General features: G+C 44.4%; 1 protein-coding gene and 1 pseudogene across 3 annotated transcripts in view; both read right to left on the minus strand.

The window, feature by feature from the left end:
• MMP21 (matrix metallopeptidase 21) overlaps positions 1-25,841 on the minus strand; it is a 38,619-nt gene that overhangs the window by 9,916 nt on the left and 2,862 nt on the right. Inside the window, exons 2-6 of one of the 3 annotated variants that reach the window (XM_056529313.1) lie at positions 22,398-22,936; positions 19,004-19,643; positions 15,441-15,580; positions 9,831-9,972; positions 1,315-1,572 (exon numbers count right to left, since the gene is read on the minus strand). In XM_056529313.1, the coding sequence (XP_056385288.1) occupies positions 1,315-1,572; positions 9,831-9,972; positions 15,441-15,580; positions 19,004-19,643; positions 22,398-22,553 (1,336 nt within the window). In that variant the 5' untranslated portion in view covers positions 22,554-22,936. Of the gene's footprint in view, positions 1-1,314; positions 1,573-9,830; positions 9,973-15,440; positions 15,581-19,003; positions 19,644-20,236; positions 20,278-22,397; positions 22,937-25,841 lie in introns of those variants that run through there. The other 2 variants (XM_056529314.1, XM_056529315.1) reach the window with 2 other exon arrangements.
• On the minus strand, positions 21,735-21,812 carry LOC130283593 (U2 spliceosomal RNA; annotated as a pseudogene).

A 25,841-nucleotide genomic window follows, 5' to 3' on the forward strand; every position in this document is an offset into this window, starting at 1 on the left:
GTGCCAACATCATGTGACATGTCATCAGGTGACTTGCTTGCCTCACAAAAGACGGAGCAGGCAAGTCCCCTCCTGACTTCTAATGCATTGTCTCGGGCCGCACCTCTATCCTGAAAGGGCCAGAGATAACACTAATCTTGTATGCTGTGAATAGTGAATCTGCCACCACACAGGTAATACTAATATATTACAAACTTACTAAACTTTTCAGCCCTTATCGCGCTGTTAACAATGATAAAATCCTGGAATACCCCTTTAATTGAGCCTCCTAAACTCTTGATCTGAGTGTAACAAACTCGCCGAAATTCACACAATTTCTCAACCTACTCCTTACAGACACATGGCTACAACCTTATGACACTGCTTCCCCTCTGCTCCAACTTATGACCTTCACTTTTCCCATACCCCCAGATCTTACAGCAGGCATGGTGGAGGAGTTGGTGTGCGTCTCTCCCCACAATGCACTTTCCAGGTCATTCCTCCATTATCCTCACTCTCAAACTTTTCCATCCATTTTCTCTTAAAGTGGTGGTCATCTATTGACAACCTGGCTCCCCTCAAACGTTTCTTGATCATTTTTCTACCTGGTTCCCTCACTTCCTATCCTCAGAAACACCTACACTCATCAGGATGGAAATACACGGCACACGGTCTTCTTTTTACTCTCTCCAACTTCACTAAGGGTCTATTCACATGGCTGAATTTCTGCCTCAAAGGAAAGCCCAATACAATTCTATGGGATTCCATACTCTCTGACTGCAACCATCTCTCCATCTCTATCAAAAACTCTTATCTTCTGGACACTCCAGTCTACGCCTCATAGACTCCAAACAACTTATAGACACTCCACAATCTTCGTTGTCCCCAATCTCTTCTCTCTCCTGCCCCAATCTAGCAGCTGAACCTTACCATGACCCCTTCAAGTCTACCCTGGACAAAGCGGGACCCTCCAAAATCCGACACTCCCGACACCGCAGCAACCCTGGCACATGCAAAGAACCGGCTTTCTTTGGCGGTGCTCTGTGCTGAATGTCTGTGGAGGGAAAACTAAGAAGTCCATGGACTATTTACACAAAAAATGTATGTTTAATATCAATAGGAAATGGGTAGGCGTTGTTTAGTATGTGCCCTATAGTAAAAATAGTAATGTTAACATGGTGGTCAAAGAGTTGGTTGATCAGTCAATTTTGTGAATAGGAGTGCGGAATCCCATAGAAGTCTATGGGCTTTAATTAGAGGTGGAATTAATTCTGCCGTGTGAATAGACCCTAGCAATAAAAGTACATGTAGAATTGCTTCTCCTGATCTCTTTACCTTTGAAGAAGTAGTAGATGTCCTTGGTCCAGGTCCAAACGTGAACAAAGGCATCAATGTTCTCTGCAGGAATTCCTTGCCAACCGGATGAGATAGTAATGGGATCCCCATAGCGTGTCCTATTATTCCTGTTCTCGTACATCCAGTACCAGCCATTCCTGAAGAAGTAGGTGTTGTACCGTACAGCAATCTCTCCATATTGGTTTCTTTCCTTTCTCACAAAATCAAATACTGTATCAAAAGGTCCTTCACATGACCCTGTAACGGACATAAGGACGTATAATTAGAAGCATCCGCAACACATCAAAGGACATCTTCTAAATGGACAGCCCACCCTAGAGATCAGCTGATCACTGCTCCAACCTAAGCTGTGTGCGACCACACAGGGTCATAGGGCATGGATACCGAATTGTGGTTCCATCGATGCACCATCCGATGCAATGCAAATGAAAAGGTTCTGTTAACAAATTGTTCTACTATACATGCATACACTGTCATAAAATAGATCTGTATTGCAAACGGTCTATAAATATTACTTTTCTTTATGCTTTTTGCTAGATCATAGCATTTGTATAATAAACTTAACAGGAATGGGTTATCAGAAAATGGCATGTTGTTTAAATAAAGTTAAAGGGGTACTCCAGTAGAAAACTGGTGCCAGAAAGTTATACAGATTTGTAAATTACTTATATTAAAAAATCCTAATCCCTCCAGTACTTATCAGTTGCTGTATGCTCCAGATGAAGTTGTGTAGCTCTTTCTAGTCTGACTACAGTGCTCTCTGCTGCCACCTCTCTCCATGTCAGGAACTGTCCAAAGTAGTCCCCATAGCATCCCCCATAGAAAATCCCCATAGCAAACCTCTCCTGCTCTGGACAGTTCCTGCAATGGACAGAGGATTCAGCATAGAGCACTGTGGTCAGACTGGAAAGAACTACACAACTTCCTCTGGATCATACAGCAGCTGTTAAGTACTGGAGGGATTAAGATGTTTTAATAGATGTAATTTAGAAATCTGTTTAACTTACTGCCACCAGCTGAGTTGATCTAGTGCTCATTCTTAAAATTTTTCATTTTACTATCTATTTTGTATAAAATAATCCTGAGATCTTGCCATTTTTATTTTCACCACTAGATCTTAAACTAAGCTGAAATTTTTGTGATGAAAAGGAGGAGGCTGCTGGAAAGGGATCAGTGCAGCATTACAGTGATAGGTGACACTGGTAGATAGAGAAGACAATAGATAAGGCTCTCACAGCTCAGCCTCCCCCTCCCTGTGGAATAACCTCTCTTAAAGGTCACAGAGTATGCCAAGAATCCTTTCCCCGTCATGTCAATGGGACAGCTCCTGTTTATTGTTGCTTACATCCATGGTGCTTGCTCTGAAGTCTAAGCACTGATTCCCCGCCCGTACTACAGGTTCTTCCCATCATTGGTGTTCCTATATTCCCTCTGATTTATCTTCTGACCTTCTGCCTGTTTTTGACATTGTCTTTGCCTGTTTGACAAATTGCTTTTGCTGACTCTGCCTCTGGTTTTGTGATTTTGTACTGTTTTCGCCCTTGTTTTGCTGTCTTGGTTTGTCTGACTTTTCTGACTATGACGCCCCTGCATTAGTCCAGCATAAATACCGTCGCCCTGTTGGGGGTCACTGTTTTAGACAGATTCTCCAGGTAGGTAGAGACAGTGGTTGGGGTGGAATCCAGATTGCATAGTTCCCTACCCTACTCTTAGATTATCTAAGAGAAAACCAAGTGTACACGGTTCATACCTAATACTGCAGTTTAGCCCCATTGAAGTGAATAGGGTTGAGCTGCAATTCCGCATGCAACCTGTGGACAGCTGTGGCGCTGTTATTTGAAGAGAACTGCTATTTTGTTTTAATCCTGTACAAACTGTTGGATACTGTCACAGTGCATCTTTAAAATGTCTCTCTTTACATATGAAGAACAGGCCAAGTGAAGGTGGAATGGATGTGCGCACATGATGCGCTTCCCCTTTAAATAAGCCTTCTTTTCAGAAGTGTATTACAGTCACGTCCGTGCCGCCTTATCCCATGCACCATGTTATTCTCCAGTGAATTACAGCCCTCAAGCAGCCTCTATATCTCTACATTTACATCATTATTATTTACCTGCAGCCGGGGATATTACCTTGCAGGTTTTATTGGCATTTCCATGTGGTTTTTATTAGCTTCTTATATTTTTATTTGTATGCATGATCTTTTGATTAAGGTTACTCTCCCGGAGATTATTTTTTTCTTTGTTATTATATGTATTGAACGCATTTTAAGGGAAAATGAATCTGGCTGAATTTTTATATGGGAAGAAATTACCTTTGTGGCCACCCTGGCGCTTTCCTGCGCATTCGCTTCCGTAGATTTAGATAAGAAGTGGCACCATTGTTTTATATTCCCGTACACGTAGATTTCAATTCGTGTATATTGCAATTTTATGGTTTTATGCAATTTTTATGGGTTATTTTTATGCTACAAATCAAGACTGATGTTGCCGTATGTTTAAGGGAGATTATAAATGCAGTTCGCGGCTCGGCGGGAGTCGTCTGCATACGGTGCGTCTGACACGTTTTGTTATAGTAAATACTCCCATAAAGTAACAATTCTGGAGCGTCTTTTCATAGAACTCTGTGTCATGCTGTTCCTCTGTTATTCTCCCTGCAAATGTATGAATAAATTCATACTAGGTGTCTCCTCTTGTCAGCCCTACAGCAGTATTTCCAAACCAGGCTGCCTCCAGATGTTGCAAATAGGAGGGAGGACTACAGTACCCAGAAAGATTATCAGAATTAGGGTTATTTAGTTTAGAGGAAAGAAGGCTTAGGGGAGACCTAATAACTATGTATAAATATATCAGGGGACAGTACAGAGATCTCTCTCATGATCTATTTATACCCAGGACTGTATCTATAACAAGGAGGCATCCTCTATGTCTAGAGGAAAGAAGGTTTCTACACCAGCACAGACGGGGATTCTTTACTGTAAGAGCAGTGAGACTGTGGAATTCTCTCCCGGAGGAGGTGGTCATGGGGAACTCGGGGAAAATAATTCAAAAGGGGTCTGGATGCATTTATGGAGAATAATAACATTACAGGTTATGGATACTAGATCTATAGGGACAGAACGTTGATCCAGGGATTTATTCTGATGCCATATTTGGAGTCGGGAAGGAATTTTTACCTCTAGTATGAGGGTTTTTTGCCTTCCTCTGGATCAACTCAGTAGGTACTTATTAGGGATATAGGTTGAATATTGATGGACTCTGGTCTTTTTTTCAACTTTATTAACTATGTTACTATGATCGGACAGCCAAATTAGCTAACGTTCCTCGAAAATGTTCAGATGCAGTTATTTCTGCACAATGGAGTCATACCAGATACTGAAGGCATATACTTTTTGCCTAGATAGATATGAGATGGATAGATATGAGATGGATAGAGAGATATTAGATGGATAGAGAGATATGAGATGGATAGAGAGATATGAGATGGATAGAGAGATAGATACATGAGATAGATATGAGAGAGAGAGATATAGAGAGATAGATAGATACATATGAGAGAGATAGAGATAGATAAATGGATAGATATAAGAGAGATAGATAGATATGTGAGAGATAGATATGAGATAGATATGGGATAGATAGATAGATATGAGATAGGAAGTAGATAGAAAGGAGATAGATAGATATGAGATATAGATATCCAAACGTAGAAATGGAGCAGCACAACCAAAACAGAGGAGGTAGATGTGGGTGCCAGCGGTCCGTTGTCCCAGGTAACGGGCCAAAAATAGAAAGCAAGTAAGGAAGTAATCCGCAGCACTCCAAAGTAAGGTGCAAAAAAGTGATGGATTTATTAGTCTGGCGGCATAGCGACGTTTCGGCTGCATACTTGCAGCCTTTCTCAAGCCTTGAGAAAGGCTGCAAGTGGGCAGCCGAAACGTCGCTATGCCGCCAGGCTAATAAATCCATCACTTTTTTGCACCTTACTTTGGAGTGCTTTGGATTACTTCCTTACTTGCTAGAGAGATAGATAGGAAGGAGATAGATAGATAGATAAGGATATAGATAGATAAGGAGATGGATAGATAGATGGATAGATAAGGAGATAGATAAGGAGATGGATGGATAGATAGATAGATAGATAAGGAGATGGATAGATAGGAAGGAGATAGATAGATAGATAGATAGATAGATAGATAGATGGATAATTTATCATTTCTAGTTGCCATTATCAGCTTCTTTCAGTCAGGTAAGTGACTTTCTGCCAGCATTCTGTATTATGAAGCCAATACACACTGACTGTAGGGAACTGTAACTAGAATACTTTGCCATTGTGCTGCCCACAGGGTAGTTTAGCAGAGAGGCCACAGGATTTCTCACTTTCTGAATTAAAAGATATTTAAAAAAAGATTCCGTCCTTCTGAGGCTAGAGATGAAAATGTCAGACACTGACACGAGAACTTTACAGACACAGAGCGTCTAATTCACCGGAGCAGGGTTCACGCTCGCCTCTCACCAGTCCCCCCGGCCCGCCCGCTGACAGAAATGCTTGATAATCATTTTTTGGGAACAATACAGTGGAGGCCGCGTGCCAGCGAATGGAGATGTAAAAAAAAATAAAAAATCCTCCGTGTAAAATGTCAGGAGCAATTTTCAAGGACGTCAGTATTTTAGGGTGCAATTTAGTTCAGGCTGTGAACCATATTATCATCCTGTGCAAGGAAGAGATTGTTTTAAAGGGGTATTCCGGGTTTAGAAGATAATATTCCTTCCATTATATAAAGAAGTTATGCAGTTTTCAAGTATTTTTTTTTTTATTAATATTTCTTCTTGCAGTCATTGAATAGAAACCTTCAGTCTTTACCTCTACATCAGTGTTTCCCAACTAGTGTGCCTCCAGCTGTTGCTAAACTACAACTCCCAGCATGCCCGCACAGCCGAAGGTCAGCCAGTTTTTATCAAGTCAAGCACCAGATTCATTTACAAGAATGCATAGACCAGTGTTTCCCAACCAGGGTGCCTCCAGCTGTTGCAAAACTACAACTCCCAGCATGCCCACACAGCCGAAGGTCAGCCAGTTTTTATCAAGTCAAGCCTCAGATTCATCTACACGAATGCGTAGACCAGTGTTTCCCAACCAGGGTGCCTCCAGCTGTTGCAAAACTACAACTCCCAGCATGCCCGCACAGCCGAAGGTCAGCCAGTTTTTATCAAGTCAAGCACCAGATTCATTTACAAGAATGCATAGACCAGTGTTTCCCAACCAGGGTGCCTCCAGCTGTTGCACAACTACAACTCCCAGCATGCCCACACAGCCGAAGGTCAGCCAGTTTTTATCAAGTCAAGCACCAGATTCATCTACACGAATGCGTAGACCAGTGTTTCCCAACCAGGGTGCCTCCAGCTGTTGCAAAACTACAACTCCCAGCATGCCCGGACAGCCTTTGGCTGTCCGGGCATGCTGGGAGTTGTAGTTTTGCAACAGCTGGGGGCACCCTGGTTAGGAAACACTGGCATAGATGATGCTGCGGCATATGTTCCCTTCCATCTTAATCCCATCTAATAGAGAAGATGGTGACTTCTCGGCTTCTGCGTTAGGAAAACTTATAGTTATGACCTCCCCCCTCAATTTGCTGTGTCTGCACAATTAATGTACTTGGGAACCTGTAAAAAATTTGAGCTATAAAACTGAAGATGCAGGTGGAAAGTTGCTCAACGCTCCCTCCCCGCACGTTTTTTCGCTGATGTCAGGCCAAACAGGACATCCAGATATTCATTTCACTAATAAACTCAATTCTGCTCTCCCAACTTCCCACCCAATAGCTGAACCATAATATCCCCACTGAACTTACAGTATTTCGGGACATCTTCTGATATAGTGTAATAGAGCTCAGTGTAATTCCGCAGCATCAATAATCTTTATCGTAGGAGTATACTGTACAATTCCTGGTGCTTATAGTATTTCACTTCCTACTGTCTATTTGTAGGTACCTGCCAGAACCCCTATCATTATACATTATAGTGCTGTCCCTGATACATGTAATTGTGTCATTACAACTATAATCACAGGAGTGAATAGGTCACTACTAGAGATGAGCGAACTTACAGTAAATTCGATTCGTCACGAACTTCTCGGCTCGGCAGTTGATGACTTTTCCTGCATAAATTAGTTCAGCTTTCAGGTGCTCCGGTGGGCTGGAAAAGGTGGATACAGTCCTAGGAGACTCTTTCCTAGGAATGTATCCACCTTTTCCAGCCCACCGGAGCACCTGAAGGCTGAACTAATTTACGCAGGATAAGTCATCAATTGCCGAGCCGAGAAGTTAGTGACGAATCGAATTTACTGTAAGTTCGCTCATCTCTAGTCACTACCGGCACAAATGTCATCGCACTCAATCTGTTTGGCTACAGGTATACACTATTAAGTCCATGACCTTGTTCCTATCCCATACATCTCTGCCCCCCCAGTATAATTCAACAGGTGAGGACTTCCAAGGGGCGGTGGGGGGTATAGGTGCTGGCCAAGATCGGACACGTCAGGTGAGTAAAAGATTTTTTTATTAAAATGCAACGCGTTTCACTGCACTTAGGCGGCTTCATCAGGCATCAGATGCCTGATGAAGCTGCCTAAGTGCGGTGAAACGCGTTGCATTTGAATAAAAAAATCTTTTACTCACCGGACGTGTCCGATCTTGGCCAACGCCGATACCTCCCACCGCCCCCTTGGAAGTCCTCACCTGTTGAATATTGCCCAAGTCGGGGAGGCTGTAGACCAGATATACTCTCTCATCCACGCAGACCATTGTTGTGTGTGAGTTTACACAACCACCTTCTGTAAGGTTTTTTTACCACTTTAAATTGGACCCTGGAGTGGCGGTTTTACGCTATGGAGCGCTCTTCTTTCTTGTTTTACTCCCCTAGTATAAGGACATGAGTGGACAGGTCACTGCCTCCAACAAGGTTATCACACTCATCTTCTGCTGCCCCTGTCCTTATTCCTTTGATATGTTTGTCTACAAGGATCCTCTATTAAAGGGGTATTGCAGGATTTTTTTATTTGACTGTGCTACAGGGGCTGTAAAGTTAGTGTAGTTCATAATATAGTGTCTGTGCCTGTGTGTGATGGTTTTCTCACAATTCTTCTGTGACTTTCACCCCAATATTAATTTTTAGCAGCATACAAAATGACTTGTCTCAGATTTTTCCCAGGTTGCAATGCGGCCGAGACCTGACATCACTAGTCAGCTGATGACATGGAGCCTGTCTGCTTCAATGGGTGGAGCGATCGCTTGGTGGGAGAGAGATCAATCTGCAACTAATGCAACAGCTGTAGGCACCCTGATTGAAAACCACAGGGCTTTTGAATGGATGCAGCTTATTTATGTTTCAATGGGTGGAGTGGCTGATGTGTGGGAGGGAGGAAAATGGAATTGTGGATTTGTAGTCAAAAAAAGAAATCTGAAACAGGAAATACAAGTTCACAAAAAGCTGTCCACAGTGTCATGGTAATCTCACAACATAGCCATTTAGCCCCAAGACAAGCGCAGATCCTTCCTAAGCATGTCCATTACTGTCTGCCAGGTACGTACTAAAATCACCTTATGGTGGAGAACCCCTTTAAGTCCATGGCACTGTTCCTATCACATGGATCTCTATCCTTTTAGTATAATGACATGAGTAGACAGGTCACTGCCTCCAACAAGGTAATCACACTCGTCTCCTGCTGCTTCTGTCCCCATTCCTGTAATCTGTTTGGCTATTAAGTTCTTGACACCATCACATACATTTCTGTCCCCCTAGTATAATGACATGAGTAGACAGGTCACTGGTTGTACACTCCTCTGCTGTCATTGTTTGCACTGATTGGCTTAAATTTGTTCCATTCACTTGTACATGTATGCCTGCAATCACTAACATAGCTTTGGAAGTGGACAGGTCACTTTCTCCAACAAAATCATCACGCTCATCTCTCGTTGTCATTGTTCTAAAAATTGCCTACCACAATTCAGTTTATGACGTCTTCTCTGTCATATACATCTATGTTCTCTCTATTGTAAATTACTTCTATGTAAAAATCCTCACCCTTCCAGTACTTATGAGCTGCTGTTTGCCCCAGAGGAAGTTGTGTAGTTTCTTTCCAGTCTGACCACAGCTCTCTGCTGCCACCTCTGTCCGTGTCAGGAACTGTCCAGAGCAGGAGCAAATCCCCATAGCAAACCAATTCTACTCTGGACAGTTCCTGACAGAGTGGAAATGCTGGGTGACCACCTATAAAGAATCTATAACGTCGGCCATATTGCTTTCCCAAAGACAAATATATAAGCCCAGTTTTTGTCCCTCCCATGTCATTGTCTATTCACTTTGTTGTTTCCTTTTTTGCTGGAGGAAAGTGATTTTTTTTCTGGGAATAGTTCCAAACCCAGTAGGGTCGGGACAAACTTCAGCCACTGTGCCCTGCGAATGAGCGAGAAATAATCAGCGCCCTCCGCCACTTACCGTACAGGTTCTGTATTGCTTTCCTGTCAGACCAGTCCAATTCGAAACCTGATTCCTGGGGGATGTAATTGGGTTGCATTATTGATCCAGTCCTGTGGATATGAGATAGTCCGAGAACATGGCCGATTTCATGAACTGCAACCTATTAATTGGAAGGAAGAAGCAATCAGTGCTGCGTTACAATGTTACAGCGAACGCCAGGGCAGGTGTAATTACTGTAGTGATACGTGCAGCCCTGTCTTGTTTCCTTATCCTGTCTCCATGTAGAAGATTAAAACAAAAATACGCATCCCGGGGGCTTCATCAGGGGTTAATAAAATCTATTTGCAATGTAACTATTTTCTTGGAGGAACTTAAAATAAAATCTTTTCTGCAGATAGATTTCAGTGCCAAGTGGCATAAGGGAGCGAATACTTTCTGTGACCACTATAGTAAAAGTCAGGAGTGAATTATGATCTTTAAATACAGTGCTGTAGGAAAGCCATCACATTCTAATAGAGTTTGTTTCCAATCCTTAACCCCTTAAGGACTGAGCCCTTTTTCACCTTAAGGACTCGGCCATTTTTTGCAAATCTGACCACTGTCACTTTAAACATTAATAACTCTGGAATGCTTTTAGTTATCATTCTGATTCCGAGATTGTTTTTTCGTGACATATTCTACTTTAACGTAGTGGTAAAATTTTGTGGTAACTTGCATCCTTTCTTGGTGAAAAATCCCAAAATTTGATGAAAAATTTGAAAATTTAGCATTTTTTTAACTTTGAAGCTCTCTGCTTGTAAGGAAAATGGATATTCCAAATAATTTTTTTTTTTATTCACATAAACAATATGTCTACTTTATATTTGCATCATAAAATTGATGAGTTTTTACTTTTGGAAGACACCAGAGGGCTTCAAAGTTCCGCAGCAATTTTCCAATTTTTCACAAAATTTTGAAACTCGCTTTTTTTCAGGGACCAGTTCAGGTTTGAAGTGGATTTGAAGGGTCTTCATATTAGAAATACCCCATAAATGACCCCGTTATAAAAACTGCACCCCCGAAAGTATTCAAAATGACATTCAGTAAGCGTTTTAACCCTTTACGGGTTTCACAGGAATAGCAGCAAAGTGAAGGAGAAAATTCACAATCTTCATTTTTTACACTCGCATGTTCTTGTAGACCCAATTATTGAATTTTTGCAAGGGGTAAAAAGGAGAAAATTTTTACTTGTATTTGAAACCCAATTTCTCTCGAGTAAGCACATACCTCATATGTCTATGTAAAGTGTTCGGCGGGCGCAGTAGAGGGCTCAGAAGGGAAGGAGCGTCAAATGGTTTTTGGGGGGCATGTCACCTTTAGGAAGCCCCTATGGTGCCAGAACAGCAAAAAAAAAAACACATGGCATACCATTTTGGAAACTAGACCCCTCGGGGAACGTAACAAGGGGTAATGTGAACCTTAATACCCCACAGGTGATTCACGACTTTTGCAGATGTAAAAAAATATATATATATTTTTTACCTAAAATGCTTGGTTTCCCTAAAGTTTTACATTTTTAAAAAGGGTAATAGCAGAAAATACCCCCCAAAATTTGAAGCCCAATTTCTTCCGATTCAGAAAACACCCCATATGGGGGTGAAAAGTGCTCTGCTGGCGCACTACAGGTCTCAGAAGAGAAGGAGTCACATTTGGCTTTTTTGAAGGAAATTTTACTCTGGGGGCATGCCGCATTTAGGAAGCCCCTATGGTGCCAGGACAGCAAAAAAAAAACACATGGCATACCATTTTGGAAACTAGACCCCTCGGGGAACGTAACAAGGGGTAAAGTGAACCTTGATACCCTACAGGTGTTTCACGACTTTTGCATATGTAAAAAAAAAATAAAAAAATTTACCTAAAATGCTTGGTTTCCCATAAAATTTACATTTATACAAAGGGTTAAAGCAGAAAATACCCCCCAAAATTTGAAGCCCAATTTCTCCCGATTCAGAAAACACCCCATATGGGGGTGAAAAGTGCTCTGTTGGCGCACTACAGGTCTCAGAAGAGAAGGGGTCACATTTGGCTTTTTGAAAGCAAATTTTGCTCTGGGGGCATGTCGCATTTAGGAAGCCCCTATGGTGCCAGGACCGCAAAAAAAACCCCACATGGCATACCATTTTGGAAACTAGAGCCCTCGGGGAATGTAACAAGGGGTTAAGTGAACCTTAATACCCCACTGGCGTTTCACGACTATTGCATATGTAAAAAAAAGAAAACATTTTTTTACCTAAAATGCTTATTTTCCCAAAAACTTTACATTTTTAAAAAGGGTAAAAGCAGAAAATACCCCCCAAAATTTGAAGCCCAATTTCTCCCGAGTACGGCGATACCCCATATGTGACCCTTAACTGTTGCCTTGAAATACGACAGGGCTCCAAAGTGAGAGCGCCATGCGCATTTGAGGCCTAAATTAGGGATTGCATAGGGGTGGACATAGGGGTATTCTACGCCAGTGATTCCCAAACAGGGTGCCTCCAGCTGTTGCAAAACTCCCAGCATGTCTGGACAGTCAACGGCTGTCCGACAATACTGGGAGGAGTTGTTTTGCAACAGCTGGAGGCTCTGTTTTGGAAACCGTGGCGTACCAGACATTTTTTATTTTTATTGGGGAGGGGAGGGGGGCTGTGTAGGGGTATGTGTATATGTAGTGTTTTTTACTTTTTATTTTATGTTTTGTTAGTGTAGTGTAGTGTTTTTAGGGTACAGTCGCACGGGCGGGGGGTTCACAGTAGTTTCTCGCTGGCAGTTTGAGCTGTTGCAGAAAATTTGCTGCAGCTCAAACTTGCAGCCCGATACTTACTGTAATCCTCCGCCCATGTGAGTGTACCCTGTACGTTCACATTGGGGGGGGGCGACATCCAGCTGTTGCAAAACTACAACTCCCAGCATGTGATGAGAGACTGTACATGCTGAGAGTTTTAGTTTTGCAACAGCTGTAGGCACACTGGTTATGTATCACGGAGTTTGTGACCTTACTCAGTGTTTCAAAACCAGTGTGCCTCCAGCTGTTGCAAAACTACAACTCCCAGCATGTACGGTGCATGGTGTAAGGTGACTGCTGGGAGTTGTAGTTTGCAACAGCTGGAGGCACACCGGTCGTGAAACACTGAGTTAGGTAGGAAAAAAAAACTAAGTTTCACAACCAGTGTGCCTTCAGCTGTTGCAAAACTACAACTCTCAGCAGTCACCGACAGCCAACGGGCATGCTGGGAGTTGTAGTTATGCAACCAGCAGATGCACCACTACAACTCCCAGCATGCACTTTAGCTGTTTGTGCAAGCTGGGAGTTGTAGTTATACAACAGCTGAAGGTACACTTTTCCATAGAAAAAATGTGCCTCCAGCTGTTGCAAAACCATAAGTCCCAGCATGCCCATAAGGGAATGCTGGGAGTTGTGGTGGTCTGCCTCCTGCTGTTGCATAACTACAGCTCCCAGCATGCCCTTTTTGCATGCTGGGAGCTGTTGCTAAGCAACAGCAGGAGGCTGTAACTCACCTCCTGCTGCTGCTCCATCGCAGGCTGTCCCTCGCCGCCGCCGTCGCTCCTGGGGCCCCGATCCCAACATGGACGCCGGGGATCGGGGTCCCCAGCACCCGGGGTGCACGTCCCGCACCCGCTCACGTCCTCCAGGAGAGGGGCGGAGCGGGTGCGGGAGTGACACCCGCAGCAGGCGCCCTGATTGGTCGGCCGGTAATCCGGCCGACGAGTCAGGGCGATCGTGAGGTGGCACCAGGGCCACCTCACCCCTGCAGGCTCTGGCCAGTTATTCCGGGTCACCGGGTCACTGGAGACCCGATTGACCCGGAATCGCCGCAGATCGCTGGACTGAATTGTCCAGCGATCTGCGGCGATCGCCGACATGGGGGGGCATAATGACCCCCCTGGGCGATATGCCGAGATGCCTGCTGAACGATTTCAGCAGGCATCCGGCTCCGGTCCCCAACCGGCTAGCGGTGGGGACCGCAATTCCCACGGGCGTATGGATACGCCCTGCGTCCTTAAGGACTCGGGATGCAGGGCGTATCCATACGCCCTGCGTCCTTAAGAGGTTAAAGGGGTATTCCAGGCCAAAACTTTTTTATATATATCAACTGGCTCCGGAAAGTTAAACAGATTTGTAAATTACTTCTATTAAAATTTTTTAATCCTTCCAATAGTTATTAGCTTCTGAAGTTGAATTGTTGTTTTCTGTCTAACTGCTCAATGATGACTCACGTCCCAGGAGCTGTCCAGCTCCTATGGGGATATTCTCCCATCATGCACAGCTCCCGGCGTGACATCATCATTGAGCAGTTAGACAGAAAACTTCAGAAGCTAATAACTATTGGAAGGATTAAGATTTTTTAATAGAAGTAATTTACAAATCTGTTTAACTTTCCGGAGCCAGTTGATTATATATTAAAAAAGGTTTTGCCTGGAATACCCCTTTAACTTTCTCAATATCTCTGTATGCTGTCAGTGAATGGCAATATTTTTTTTTATGTATAAGGTGGCTTAAAGTGTACCTGTCATTAGTAAAAACTTTTTATATATTGAAAATATATTGTAATATACATTTGTTAAAACGTGTATACTTTTGTCCCTGGAGCTATTGCCTGTGTGTCTCTGTGAGGAGACCAAATACAGGAAGTGTGGGTGGACAAGCGGGGCTCTGCGCACTGAGGACAAGCGGGGCTCTGCGCACTGAGGACAAGCGGGGCTCTGCGCACTGAGATTCTATGACACGCTCCAGGCTCACACAGCAGGATGACTGACAAGCCAGGAGTCTGCACAGAGCCCTGCTTGTCCTGCCCTCACTTCCTTTATTTGGTCTCCTCACAGAGACACACAGACAATAGCTGCAGGGACAGCATTTTTCACCCAAAAAATATACACAATTTTTAACCCTCTTCAGCCCCCCCCCCCCCCCAGGCTATCCAACATAAAGTGACTTTAGTACCTACCTCCTAACAGTAATGGACATGCTTACCAGAGATCTGTGCTTGTGTTAGTGGTAAATGGTTGTCCGTGTGCTTGCTTGTGTGATCTGGCTATTTCCTGCTTCTGTGCCCTCCCTCCAACTACAATCCCCAGGATCCCTTATTTCTAGGTGGGAGGTGTCTTATCTCCCTCCCACACATCAGCCACCCCACCCATTGCAGCACAGCTACCTTCCATGCGTGCTGCCTTTGAAACGACAATTCCCTGCTGCCCTGTGGAGAATAATCTTCCTCCAGCCCTGCGGTCTCTCCATCCATTAGAGCACTGACAGGCTTCCTTTGAACACCTGACTAGTGATATAATGTCTTGGGCCGTACTGCAACTGGGGAAAGCCCAGAGACAAGACAGACACTATATTATGAACTACGCAAACTTTACAGCCCCTGTAGCACAGTCAAATAAAAGAAAAAAATCCTGGAATACCCCTTTATGGCAGCCAGAGGTGATCGAGGAGTTGTGATGTTGTTTAGGCATCTCCTGGTGTCCGGCTTCCCGACCACCTCAGAGATGGGAATACCCCTTTTAACTTCCATACAGACCTAATATTTTACCCCTTTAACAAGCAAATAAAATGTATTTTTAGGGTTGAATCATGACGTCACTTACTTTCAGCAGACTGATCCCATTGTCACTGCTCGGGGCGGTAAAATGTTCATCGTCATCAAAATGGATGTCACCCAGGAACCAGGCGTGTGCAAACTCCTGGCCCAACCCATCAAATGATCTGGAACATCCCAAGTGCCGCCCTGCGGGGGGGAGACAATTTGCATGGTAGTAAAAGATGCTGAGAAAACATTGCAGGTATCATGAGAGCAGACATGTTACTCTTAATGGTAGAAAAAAAGTGTATGAGACTATATGTCATTACAATACACAGCTTGTATGTGAAAAACGGCACCACACCTGTCCTCAGGTTGTGTGGCGTATTACAACTTGCCTCCATTCATCTCCTTCAATAGAACTGAGCTGCAATACCACACACAACCTGAGGACAGGTGTGGTGCTGTTTTTGGAAGAAATCATCTCAAACTTTTTATACCCCCAACCAACAGGAGATCAGAGATTGGGGATGAGTTTCAATGGCCATGTTGATTTCTGTAAGACCGCACAACCATCAAAGGCAGCGTTTCCCATTCAGGGTGCCTCCAGCTGTTGCAAAACTATAACTCCCAGCATGCCCGGACAGCCAAAGGCTGTCCGGGCATGCTGTGAGTTGTAGTTTTGCAACAGCTGGAGGCACCCTGGTTGAGAAACACTGTTGTAAGGGGATGTCTGGATGCCCCCCCCCCCCCAAAGGCAGATGTCAGGGGAGGAAAGGATTGCCTAGTTGGATTTCAACGGCCCTATTATTTTGTTCCCAAGGGGCATAAGCCACCATCAGAGGTGTCTGGCAGCAGCTTTCTTCCCACTCCCACATGTATGCTTGGCCGAACCAATGACATCAGGGGAGTGAAGGATCGAACAGTTGGATTTCAACATGCCCGATCCTTTTGTTCTTAGGGAGATGATCCTTTGTCTGGCTCCAATAAGAACATACGTACACTCTGACAAACAGAGTGTGCATGAGTATGAGGGGTCCAAGTGATTAGCGAATGGGCTGTATGATATGGCCAGCATTGAAGGAGAACTCGGGGATAATGAGCTGATCACGGGGGGGGGGGGGGGGGACCACTTGGACCCCCCCCAACCACCCCCCCCCCCCCCCCCCCCCCCCCCGCGATCTCCAGGACGGAACAGTACATGCTTCTCACTGAGTGACAGATCCTGTTCCAGCGACCATGGAGGTCCCAGCGGTCGGACCCCCCCCCCGCATTCAGCAACTTATCCCCTATCCTGTGGATAGGGGATAAGTTAATTTTGGCTGGAGTTCTTCTTTAAACATACAGGTCAGTGATTCCAGTTGGAGATCTAGTCCATTGAGCATGCTTGTTATATTTACGAGACAATAGTTGTGAGGTCATCAGCTTAGTCCTAGTTCACATCTCAGTTGGAGGCTCCATCGCAGACTCCGTTCAAGACGAAAAGTCAAGCCATAAGGTTAATTTCACAATGGACACCAACAGATCTCATTGAAAGAAAGTTAAACATATTTGTAAATTACTTCTATTAAAAAATCTTAATCCTTCCAGTACTTATTAGCTGCTGAATGCTACAGAGGAAATTCCTTTCTTTTTGGAACACTGATGACATCACGAACACAGTGCTCTCTGCTGACATCTCTGTCCATTTTAGCAACCATGCATAGCAGATGTATGCTAAGGGCAGCATGGTGGCTCAGTGGTTAGCACTGCTGCCTTGCAATGCTGGGGACTTGGGTTCAAATCCCACTAAGGACAACAATAAATAAAGTTTTATTATTATTATAATAACGTCAGCAGAGAGGACTGTGGTCGTGATGTCATCAGAGAGCATTCCAAAAAGAAAATAATTTCCTCTGTAGTATTCAGCATCTAGTAAGTACAGGAAGGATTAAGATTTTTTAATAGAAGTCATTTACAAATATGTTTAACTTTCTGCCACCAGTTGATTTAAAAAAAAAAAAAAAAAAAAAAAGGTTTTCACCGGAGTACCCCTTTAAGAGTACCAGTGACCAGGTGATCCCAAGAGTGGCCTATGGGCTCCCTGCTAGTCCTATACGACTTTACTTGTTTAGACTTTACCATCAGTCTGCCCTCAGTAAAGCTACCGTTGTCCGTAACTTGGTGTTTGAGTCATTATTGCCCCCCGAGCCTAGCCCAGCATCCAGCGGTATACCTTTGGGTGGTTTTAGGCTAAACCACGCCCTGGCGTCACAAATACAAGGGGTTAATGCCATCTGCCCTCATCACACCCCGCTACCACACATCAAATTGTGGTAGTTAAGACTTAGAACAAATAGTTTTATGGGACTGAACCCCTCATTAATATAATTGTCTTTATCTTTTCTTTAATGGGTGAGGTTAGCAAATACCTTTTTTCCAAGAACACAAACGATTGCACATAGACCACTGTTTCCACACCGGGCTGCCTCCAGCTGTTGCCAAACTACAACCCCCAGCATGCCTAGGCATGCTGGGAGTTGAAGTTTTGCAACAGCTGGAGGCACACTGGTTGGGAAACACTGGTGTGGTGAGAGTGTGATGAGGGCAGATGTTATTACCCTAGGGGCAGATGGCATTACCCCTTGTATTCGTGACGCCAGGGCGTTGTTAACCTCTGCCCCACCCAAGGTATGGCTGCTGGATCCTGGGCTAGGCGCGGGGCAAAAAATGACTCCGACGCCAAGTTACGGAACAACGGCAGCTTTACTGAGTCAGACAGATGGAATAGTAGTGATCTGATTGGTCGCCATGAGCAACTGGGCAACCTTTCCTCTGCACAGGTTTTGATAAATCTCCCCCCAGTGTGTCCAAATAAAATTCCCACTTAAAACCGTCTTATAGCTGCTACATAATAGTAGCCACACATAACAAGGCAATACTGTGCCCAGGTAAAACCTCCTTATAGTAACCATGTAATAGTGGCAAAAATAACACTGACATAGAGTGCTCAAAAAACAGTACCCACCTAAAACCTTATAATATAATAGTAGCACACATATCTATGACATTCAGTAACCACATAAAACCACTTTACAGTTGATATATCATAGTAAACCCCAGTCAGTGGGATACATAGAACAAAGATGGCTCCATAGTAAATATCGACATGGGCCTCCTATTATGGTGCCTAAGTTTGTTCCCCAGGACTGAAATGGCTGTAAATTATTTCCCCTTTTCTTTCCATGACCCACCGGTCAATACCTCCCTCCATTAATTTGCTGAGAATGCAGTTCCCTGGAGAGAGGACCAACAGAAAAAGTAATGGGACCAACCAGGATGGGGCCCCCTTTCACCATGGGCCCCATAGCAGCCTCATAGTCTATGGTACGTACGCCCTTGACCTCTGGGCATAGTGACAGTTTTTGTCAGTGGCTAAATTCTAATGCAGCTGGCACCATATTATAAAATCAAGACCACCATCAGGTAAGTAGCTCAGAGCTGGCCACATGTGGTGGGGATAAGGTTCTGGATGCCATAAATGATGGAGCACGTGTCTTTAGTGCCCTTAGAATAACATTTTAGTTGTAAGTAAGAGTGTATTAGCAAAAATATATATATATCTAGATTTGACCGAAAATGGACACCTACCTCGTCCAAAGCCCAGCTTGATATCTACTTGTGACAAAGGCGACGCACTGTCTTCTTCAAAGTCCAAGGGCATGACCTCGCTCCACATCCGGAAGGCCAGCCTGAAGACGTATCTCTGCTCGCTTATAGAAAGCTGGCTGCTGTACCCTTCCCCGATCATGCGCCATTTCAGGAGCTTCTTGCTGAATACTCTGCCTCCAGCACTCCGCGACGCTTCCTGCTCCTTTCTGTATTTGTCCGAGAACATTAACAGGTCCAGGAACCTCTTGGAGCGTTTCTTCGGGGCCCCATCACCTTGGGTGGTGAGGTTTGTAGAATTGGTTTTGCTTGTTGTTTTGGTCATAGTTGTCTTATCCTGGACATTTTTTAAGGCCTGGTTATCGGGCACCCCACATCTTGGCTTGTTCATGGCGTTAATGGTGGCATCATCCAGTCTTCCAGTGACCGGTAAGTTATTTAGTTTTTGAAATTTTTTCAATGCTTCAGTGAAGTGAGGATTTTTGGTTGGCTCGGCTAGACTTTTCCCTGAGTCTGCCGTCGCCTCTTGCATTAGATGGATGTCTGGCAGGGGCTCAATATCCTTAGGGATAGCGTCTTCCCACATGACAGGCTGGGTCCAGCCATATTTGGACAAATATTGCTAAAGACATAACGAAAAGAAGAGAAAAGCACTGAGAATCCTGGAAATGTTCTTGATATCGTTTAAAACGTTCTGGTGGAAAAAAAAAAATGTTGAAATCAACTAGTGCCAGAAAGTTAAACAGTTTTGTAAATTACTTTAATTTAAAAATCTTAATCCTTCCATTACTTATCAGCTGTTGTATACTACAGAGGAAGTTGAGTTGTTCTTCTTTGTCTGACCACAGTGCTCTCTGCTGACACCTCTGTCTGTGTCAGGAACTGTCCAGAGAAAGCGCAAATCCTCATCGCAAACCTGTCCTGCTCTGGACAGTTCCTGACACGGACAGAGGTGTCAGCAGAGAGCACTGTGGTCAGACTGGAAAGAACTACACAACTTCCTCTGGAGCATACAGCAGCTGAGAAGTACTGGAAGGGTTAAGATTTTTAAATAGAAGTCATTTACAAATCTGTTCAACTTTCTGTGACTAGTTTATTGGAAAACATTTGTTTTCCACCGGAGTACCCCTTTAAGAAGTCAAAAATGCCCCACATTTCGTTAGATCCCATGGATACAAGTAGCAAATGTGTTAATTTTTATCAGTGATCTAAAACCTGTGGCTTTCCAGGATACTATGGGGAAGATTTATCCAAACCCATCCAGAGGAAAAGTTGCTGAGTTGCCCATAGCAACCAATCAGATCGCTTCTTTCATTTTGCATTGTTAAAAATGAAAGTAGCGATCTGATTGGTTGCTATGGGCAACTCAGCAACTTTTCCTCTGTAGTTCTGCTACAGGTTGGAGGCCACTGGTATACCTTATACTAGTGGCGCCCAAACTGTGGCCCTCCAGATGTTGCAAAACTACAATTCCCAGCATGCCCGGATACGGGCATGCTGGGAGTTGTAGTTTTGTAACATCTGGAGGGCCACAGTTTGGGGACCACTGCCTTATACCTTCAGTGTCTGATATAACAGAGCAGTGGTCTCAAACTGTGGCCCTCCAGATGTTGCAAAACTTCAACTCCCAGCATGAGCCGACAGCCCTTACAACATCTGGAGGGCCACAGTTTGGGGACCACTGCCTTATACCTTCAGTGTCTGATAAAACAGAGCAATGGTCTCAAACTGCGGCCCTCCAGATGTTGCCACAGGTTGGAGGCCACTAATATACCTTATACCTTCAGTGTCTGATATAATAGAGCAGTGGTCTCAATCTGCAGCCCTCCAGATGTTGCAAAACTTCAACTCCCAGCGTGCCCGGACAGCCGTTACAACATCTGGAGGGCCACAGTTTGGGGACCACTGCCTTATACCTTCAGTGTCTGATTTTTTTTTAAGCCGAGGAACGTGCTCTCGATTCACCCAAAGTGCAAGAAAAAGTGCAAACGTGTTACACTAAAAAAACGTGGATGCGGTCTATCGCAAGCCCTTCTCCAATAGGAGAGAGGCCCCCCAACAAACCTTACCCTTCGCCTCCGGACCAAAAGGTACCTGCGAGGTTCCAGGTTCTATGTCCCTTTTCGCCGAAGCTACTAAGGGACCACAAATGCTCCCGGCATCCCCCTTGGCGTTAGCCAAGGTATCTGCCCGCAGAGCCGATAATGGTCGGTACCCTGCCAGAGCAGGAGTACCCGGGGTGTTTGCAGGGAGGTGCGGAACCTAATGGCCACACACACCTCCCCTTGACCGCCAGGAGGGACACCCAGAAGGGGCTACCGCATCCTGACAAATCCTGTGGACACACAACACGCAAAAAGTGACACCGTGGGACAAAAAGTGAATGTGTGCAGATATACTGCCCGGACATCCGGCCGGATCTATAAAAATGTCTCTGATCCTAGCCAGAAGGCCGGAACCAAGAGGTGAGTGCCACAAAGGTGCAGAGATCATGGTGCCCGTGCTTCAACTCAGTGAGTCCATCCTCCCAGTGAGTTTCGGCACCTCTGGGTCACCACTCCCCGAGGCACTAAAGTACCTCGGCTCTAGACCCTGGCTAGACCCTGAGGGAACAGGTCACATCGGGGCAGCCGTCGAGCTGATTCCTCAGAACCAGCACCGGAAAGCCCTGGTACACCTGTCCCCTCCATGCAGCACCCAGCCCCACCAGCCCCATACTCGCGTAGTTTGCCACCGGCATGAAAACTGATAAGAACAGATACTACACTTGATCTTAGCCAAAAGGCCGAGAACCTTCAGTGTCTGATATAATAGAGCAGTGGTCACGAACTGTGGCCCTTGCTAAACTTCAGCTCCCAGAATGTCCGGACAGCCATTACAACATCTGGAGGGCCACAGTTTGGGGACCACTACCTTTATACCTTCAGTGTCTGATAAAACAGAGCAATGGTCTCAAACTGCGCCCCTCCAGATGTTGCCACAGGTTGGAGGCCACTGGTATACCTTATACCTTCAGTGGCTGATATAACAGAGCAGTGGTCTCAAACTGCAGCCCTCCAGATGTTGCAAAAATTCAACTCCCAGCATGCCCCGACAGCCCTTACAACATCTGGAGGGCCACAGTTTGGGGACCACTGCCTTATACCTTCAGTGTCTGATATAACAGAGCAGTGGTCTCAAACTGTGGCCCTCCAGATGTTGCCACAGGTTGGAGGCCACTAATATACCTTATACCTTCAGTGTCTGATATAACAGAGCAGTGGTCTCAAACTGCAGCCCTCCAGATGTTGCAAAAATTCAACTCCCAGCATGCCCCGACAGCCCTTACAACATCTGGAGGGCCACAGTTTGAGACCCCTGTAATAGAGGCACTAACCTGTGCAGAGACCGCGTCTGTGACCAGCTCGGCTTGTGGGAGTTTCGATAGCTCTATATCCGAGTGATCCCTCCTATGGAAAAGTTTTTCGGAGTTGCCGAATCTAGACACCACCGAATAATGGAAGATCAGTATTACAAGGATAGGAGTCTTCATGTCTGGTTCACCCAAAGCTTGAGACCTCAAGAAGGTGCTGTCAAAGAGTCTTCGCGCCCGATGATCTCCCGTCTGGTCCCTTTTATGGACTGCTGACTAGTGAATTGTGTTTTTCACACCAAACAACAACGCTATTTGCTTAACACTCATTCCTCCAAGTGTGCCTAGGATGTGTCCGGCCAACACAAACATACGTGGGTATCAATGTGACGCCATCTTGTGTCCTCTGAACAACTATTTGACTTTTGGTCGCTTCTCCGCATGGTTCCGTCTAGATTTTGAAGTCTCTTTGGAAACATTATCCTTTTCTGGTATTGGGCACCTGGGACACTGTAGGATCGTATGAGAAATTCCGATCTTCTCCGACAGAACAATCATCACACCTAATAAAATAAGCAATGATGACATCATATAAAGTCATCATTAAAGGGGTGCGCCGGTGGAAAACAAATTATTATTATTTATTTTTATTTTTTCAAATCAACTGGTGCTAGAAATTTAAACAGATTTGTAAATTACTTCTATAAAAAAAAATATATATATTAATCCTTCCAGTACTTATCAGCTGCTGTATGCTCCAGAGGAAGTTGAGTAGTTCTTTTCTGTCTGATCACAGTGCTCTCTGCTGACACCTCTGTCTGTGTCAGGAATTGTCCAGAGTAGGAGCAAATCTCCATAGTAAACCTCTCCTGCTTTGGACAGTTCCTGACACGGACAGAGGTGGCAGCAGAGAGCACTGTTGTCAGACAGAAAAGAATTACACCCCTTGCTCTGTAGTATACATCATCTGATATGTACTGGAAGGATTAAGATTTTTTAATAGAAGTAATTTACAAATCTGTAAAACTTTCTAGCACCAGTCGATTTGGAATATATATATATATATACAGTGATCCCTCAACTTACAATGGCCTCAACATACAATAGTTTCAACATACAATGGTCTTTTCTGGACCATTGTAACTTGAAACCAGACTCAACATACAATGCTATGGAATCTGTGAAACATGTCAATGGCTGGAAGAACCGACCAATCAGAATGGGCCTTCACTGGTAAAACCCCTCTAGTCCTAAAGTGTATGCAATGATTGGCTGTCTGGTAGCGCCCCCTACAGTACAGGGAGGTATTACATGTTCTGTACTACTTTTAACCTGTGCCAGGGTTACCTGCTCCTTTGGACACCAAATAAAGGCGGCTCCATGTTACTTTTTTAGGACACTGTGTACTGTACAGGACCCTGAAGAAGCTCCTGTCCTCTACATAGACCAGTGTTTCCCAATGAATGGGACTCCAGCTGTTGCAAAACTACAACTCCCAGCATGCCCGGACAGCCAAAGGCTGTCCGGGCATGCTGGGAGTTGTAGTTTTGCAACAGCTGGAGGCACCCTGGTTGGAAAACACTGAAACAGACAGTGATTTACAGCTCCCAGCAGATCTTTCTTACTTTTATATGTAAGAATTTTCTTTATCTATATTAGTTATCTACTTATTTTTCTTTAATCCTCACTTTTTCAAATTTTTGGATGATATTTTGTTGGCTACAGAACCAATTACCAGGTTTCCATAGAGTTCTGGTCTCAACATACAATGGTTTTAACATACAATGATCGTCCCAGAACCAATTAATATTGTAACTTGAGGGACCACTGTATGTTTTCCACCGGAGTACCCCTTTAATGTAAACATTCTGTAAACCTGGTTCTGCCCCTCATCTCTATGTTCATAAGTCCCCCCATATTTTTGTTTAGACAGTAGAGGGGGATCCCTACATAGGCAGCCATTACTAGGCACTGCCTCTAAAGGCCCCATAGCAGTCACAGTGTCTGCATCTATAGTATATATGATGCAATAAATCCAGCAGAGAGAAGACACAACACAAAGAGAAAAAGTAAATATGCTCCGAGTGGGTGCAAAAAACTGTCTTCCACAGAATGGGGGTTGTCTTACTATTGCTTTTTCAGTGCACCTGTTACTTTATTCTGCCCCAAACAGATGACATTGATACACACTCAGTTTGATTGTCTTGGCGTTATACTGAAGGCAGAGCCGGCTACACCTATAGGCAAAATAGGCAGCCACCTAGAGCGCCCTTTTCATGGGGGTGCCATTCTGCCCTCCGCAAGAGACTTATTTCTCCAGGTCCTGATAGCCTCTAAGCTGTCACCCCAGTAGTAAGTTGTTTCAGTGTGTCACTTCAGATGTAAGGAGATTACATGAGGAGGGGGTTTGTTACAGTGTGTCACTTCAGATGTAAGGAGATTACATGAGGAGGGGGTTTGTTACAGTGTGTCACCCCAGTAGTAAGGTGATTACATGAGGAGGAGGTTTGTTAGTGTGTCACCCCAGTAGTAAGGTGATTACATGAGAAGGAGGTTTGTTACAGTGTGTCACCCCCGTAGTAAGGTTATTACAATAGGAAGAGGTTTGTTACAGTGTGTCACTTCAGATGTAAGGAGAATACATGAGGAGGAGGTTTGTGACAGTGTGTTACTTCAGATATAGGAAGATTACATGAGGAGGGGATTTGTTACAGTGTGTCACCCCAGTAGTAAGGAGATTACATGAGGAGGGGGTTTGTTACAGTGTGTCACCCCAGTAGTAAGGAGATTACATGAGGAGGAGGTTTGTTACAGTGTGTCACCCCAGTAGTAAGGTGATTACATGAGGAGGAGGTTTGTTACAGTGTGTCACCCCAGTAGTAAGGAGATTACATGAGGAGGAGGTTTGTTACAGTGTGTCACTTCAGATGTAAGGAGATTACATAAGGAGGAGGTTTGTGACAGTGTGTCACTTCAGATGTAAGGAGATTACATGAGGAGGAGGTTTGTTACAGTGTGTTACTTCAGATATAGGGAGATTACATAAGGAGGGGGTTTGTTACAGTGTGTTACTTCAGATGTAGGGAGATTACATGAGGAGGGGGTTTGTTACAGTGCGTCACCCCAGTAGTAAGGAAATTACATGAGGAGGGGGTTTGTTACAGTGCGTCACCCCAGTAGTAAGGAAATTACATGTGGAGGAGATTTGTCCCAATGTGTCACCCCAGTAGAAGGTGGGGCGTGTCAATGGGAGGAGTCAAAGGCGGTAAAATTAGCTTTTGCCTAGGGTGGCAAAAATCCTTGCACCGGTCCTGACTGCAAAACTCTGAAATCCACAGCAATACGGAAATAAATCAAAAGAAGTTGATTCGGAATTTGTAGTTTTATCTAGATTTTCACTTGCAATGTCCTGCTATAAGTCCATAAATACAGGAGTCTAAGTAGTCCTCGGTAGTGCACCAGTCTGCA

Source organism: Hyla sarda, chromosome 7 (assembly GCF_029499605.1).
Source record: "Hyla sarda isolate aHylSar1 chromosome 7, aHylSar1.hap1, whole genome shotgun sequence".
NCBI lineage: Eukaryota > Metazoa > Chordata > Amphibia > Anura > Hylidae > Hyla > Hyla sarda.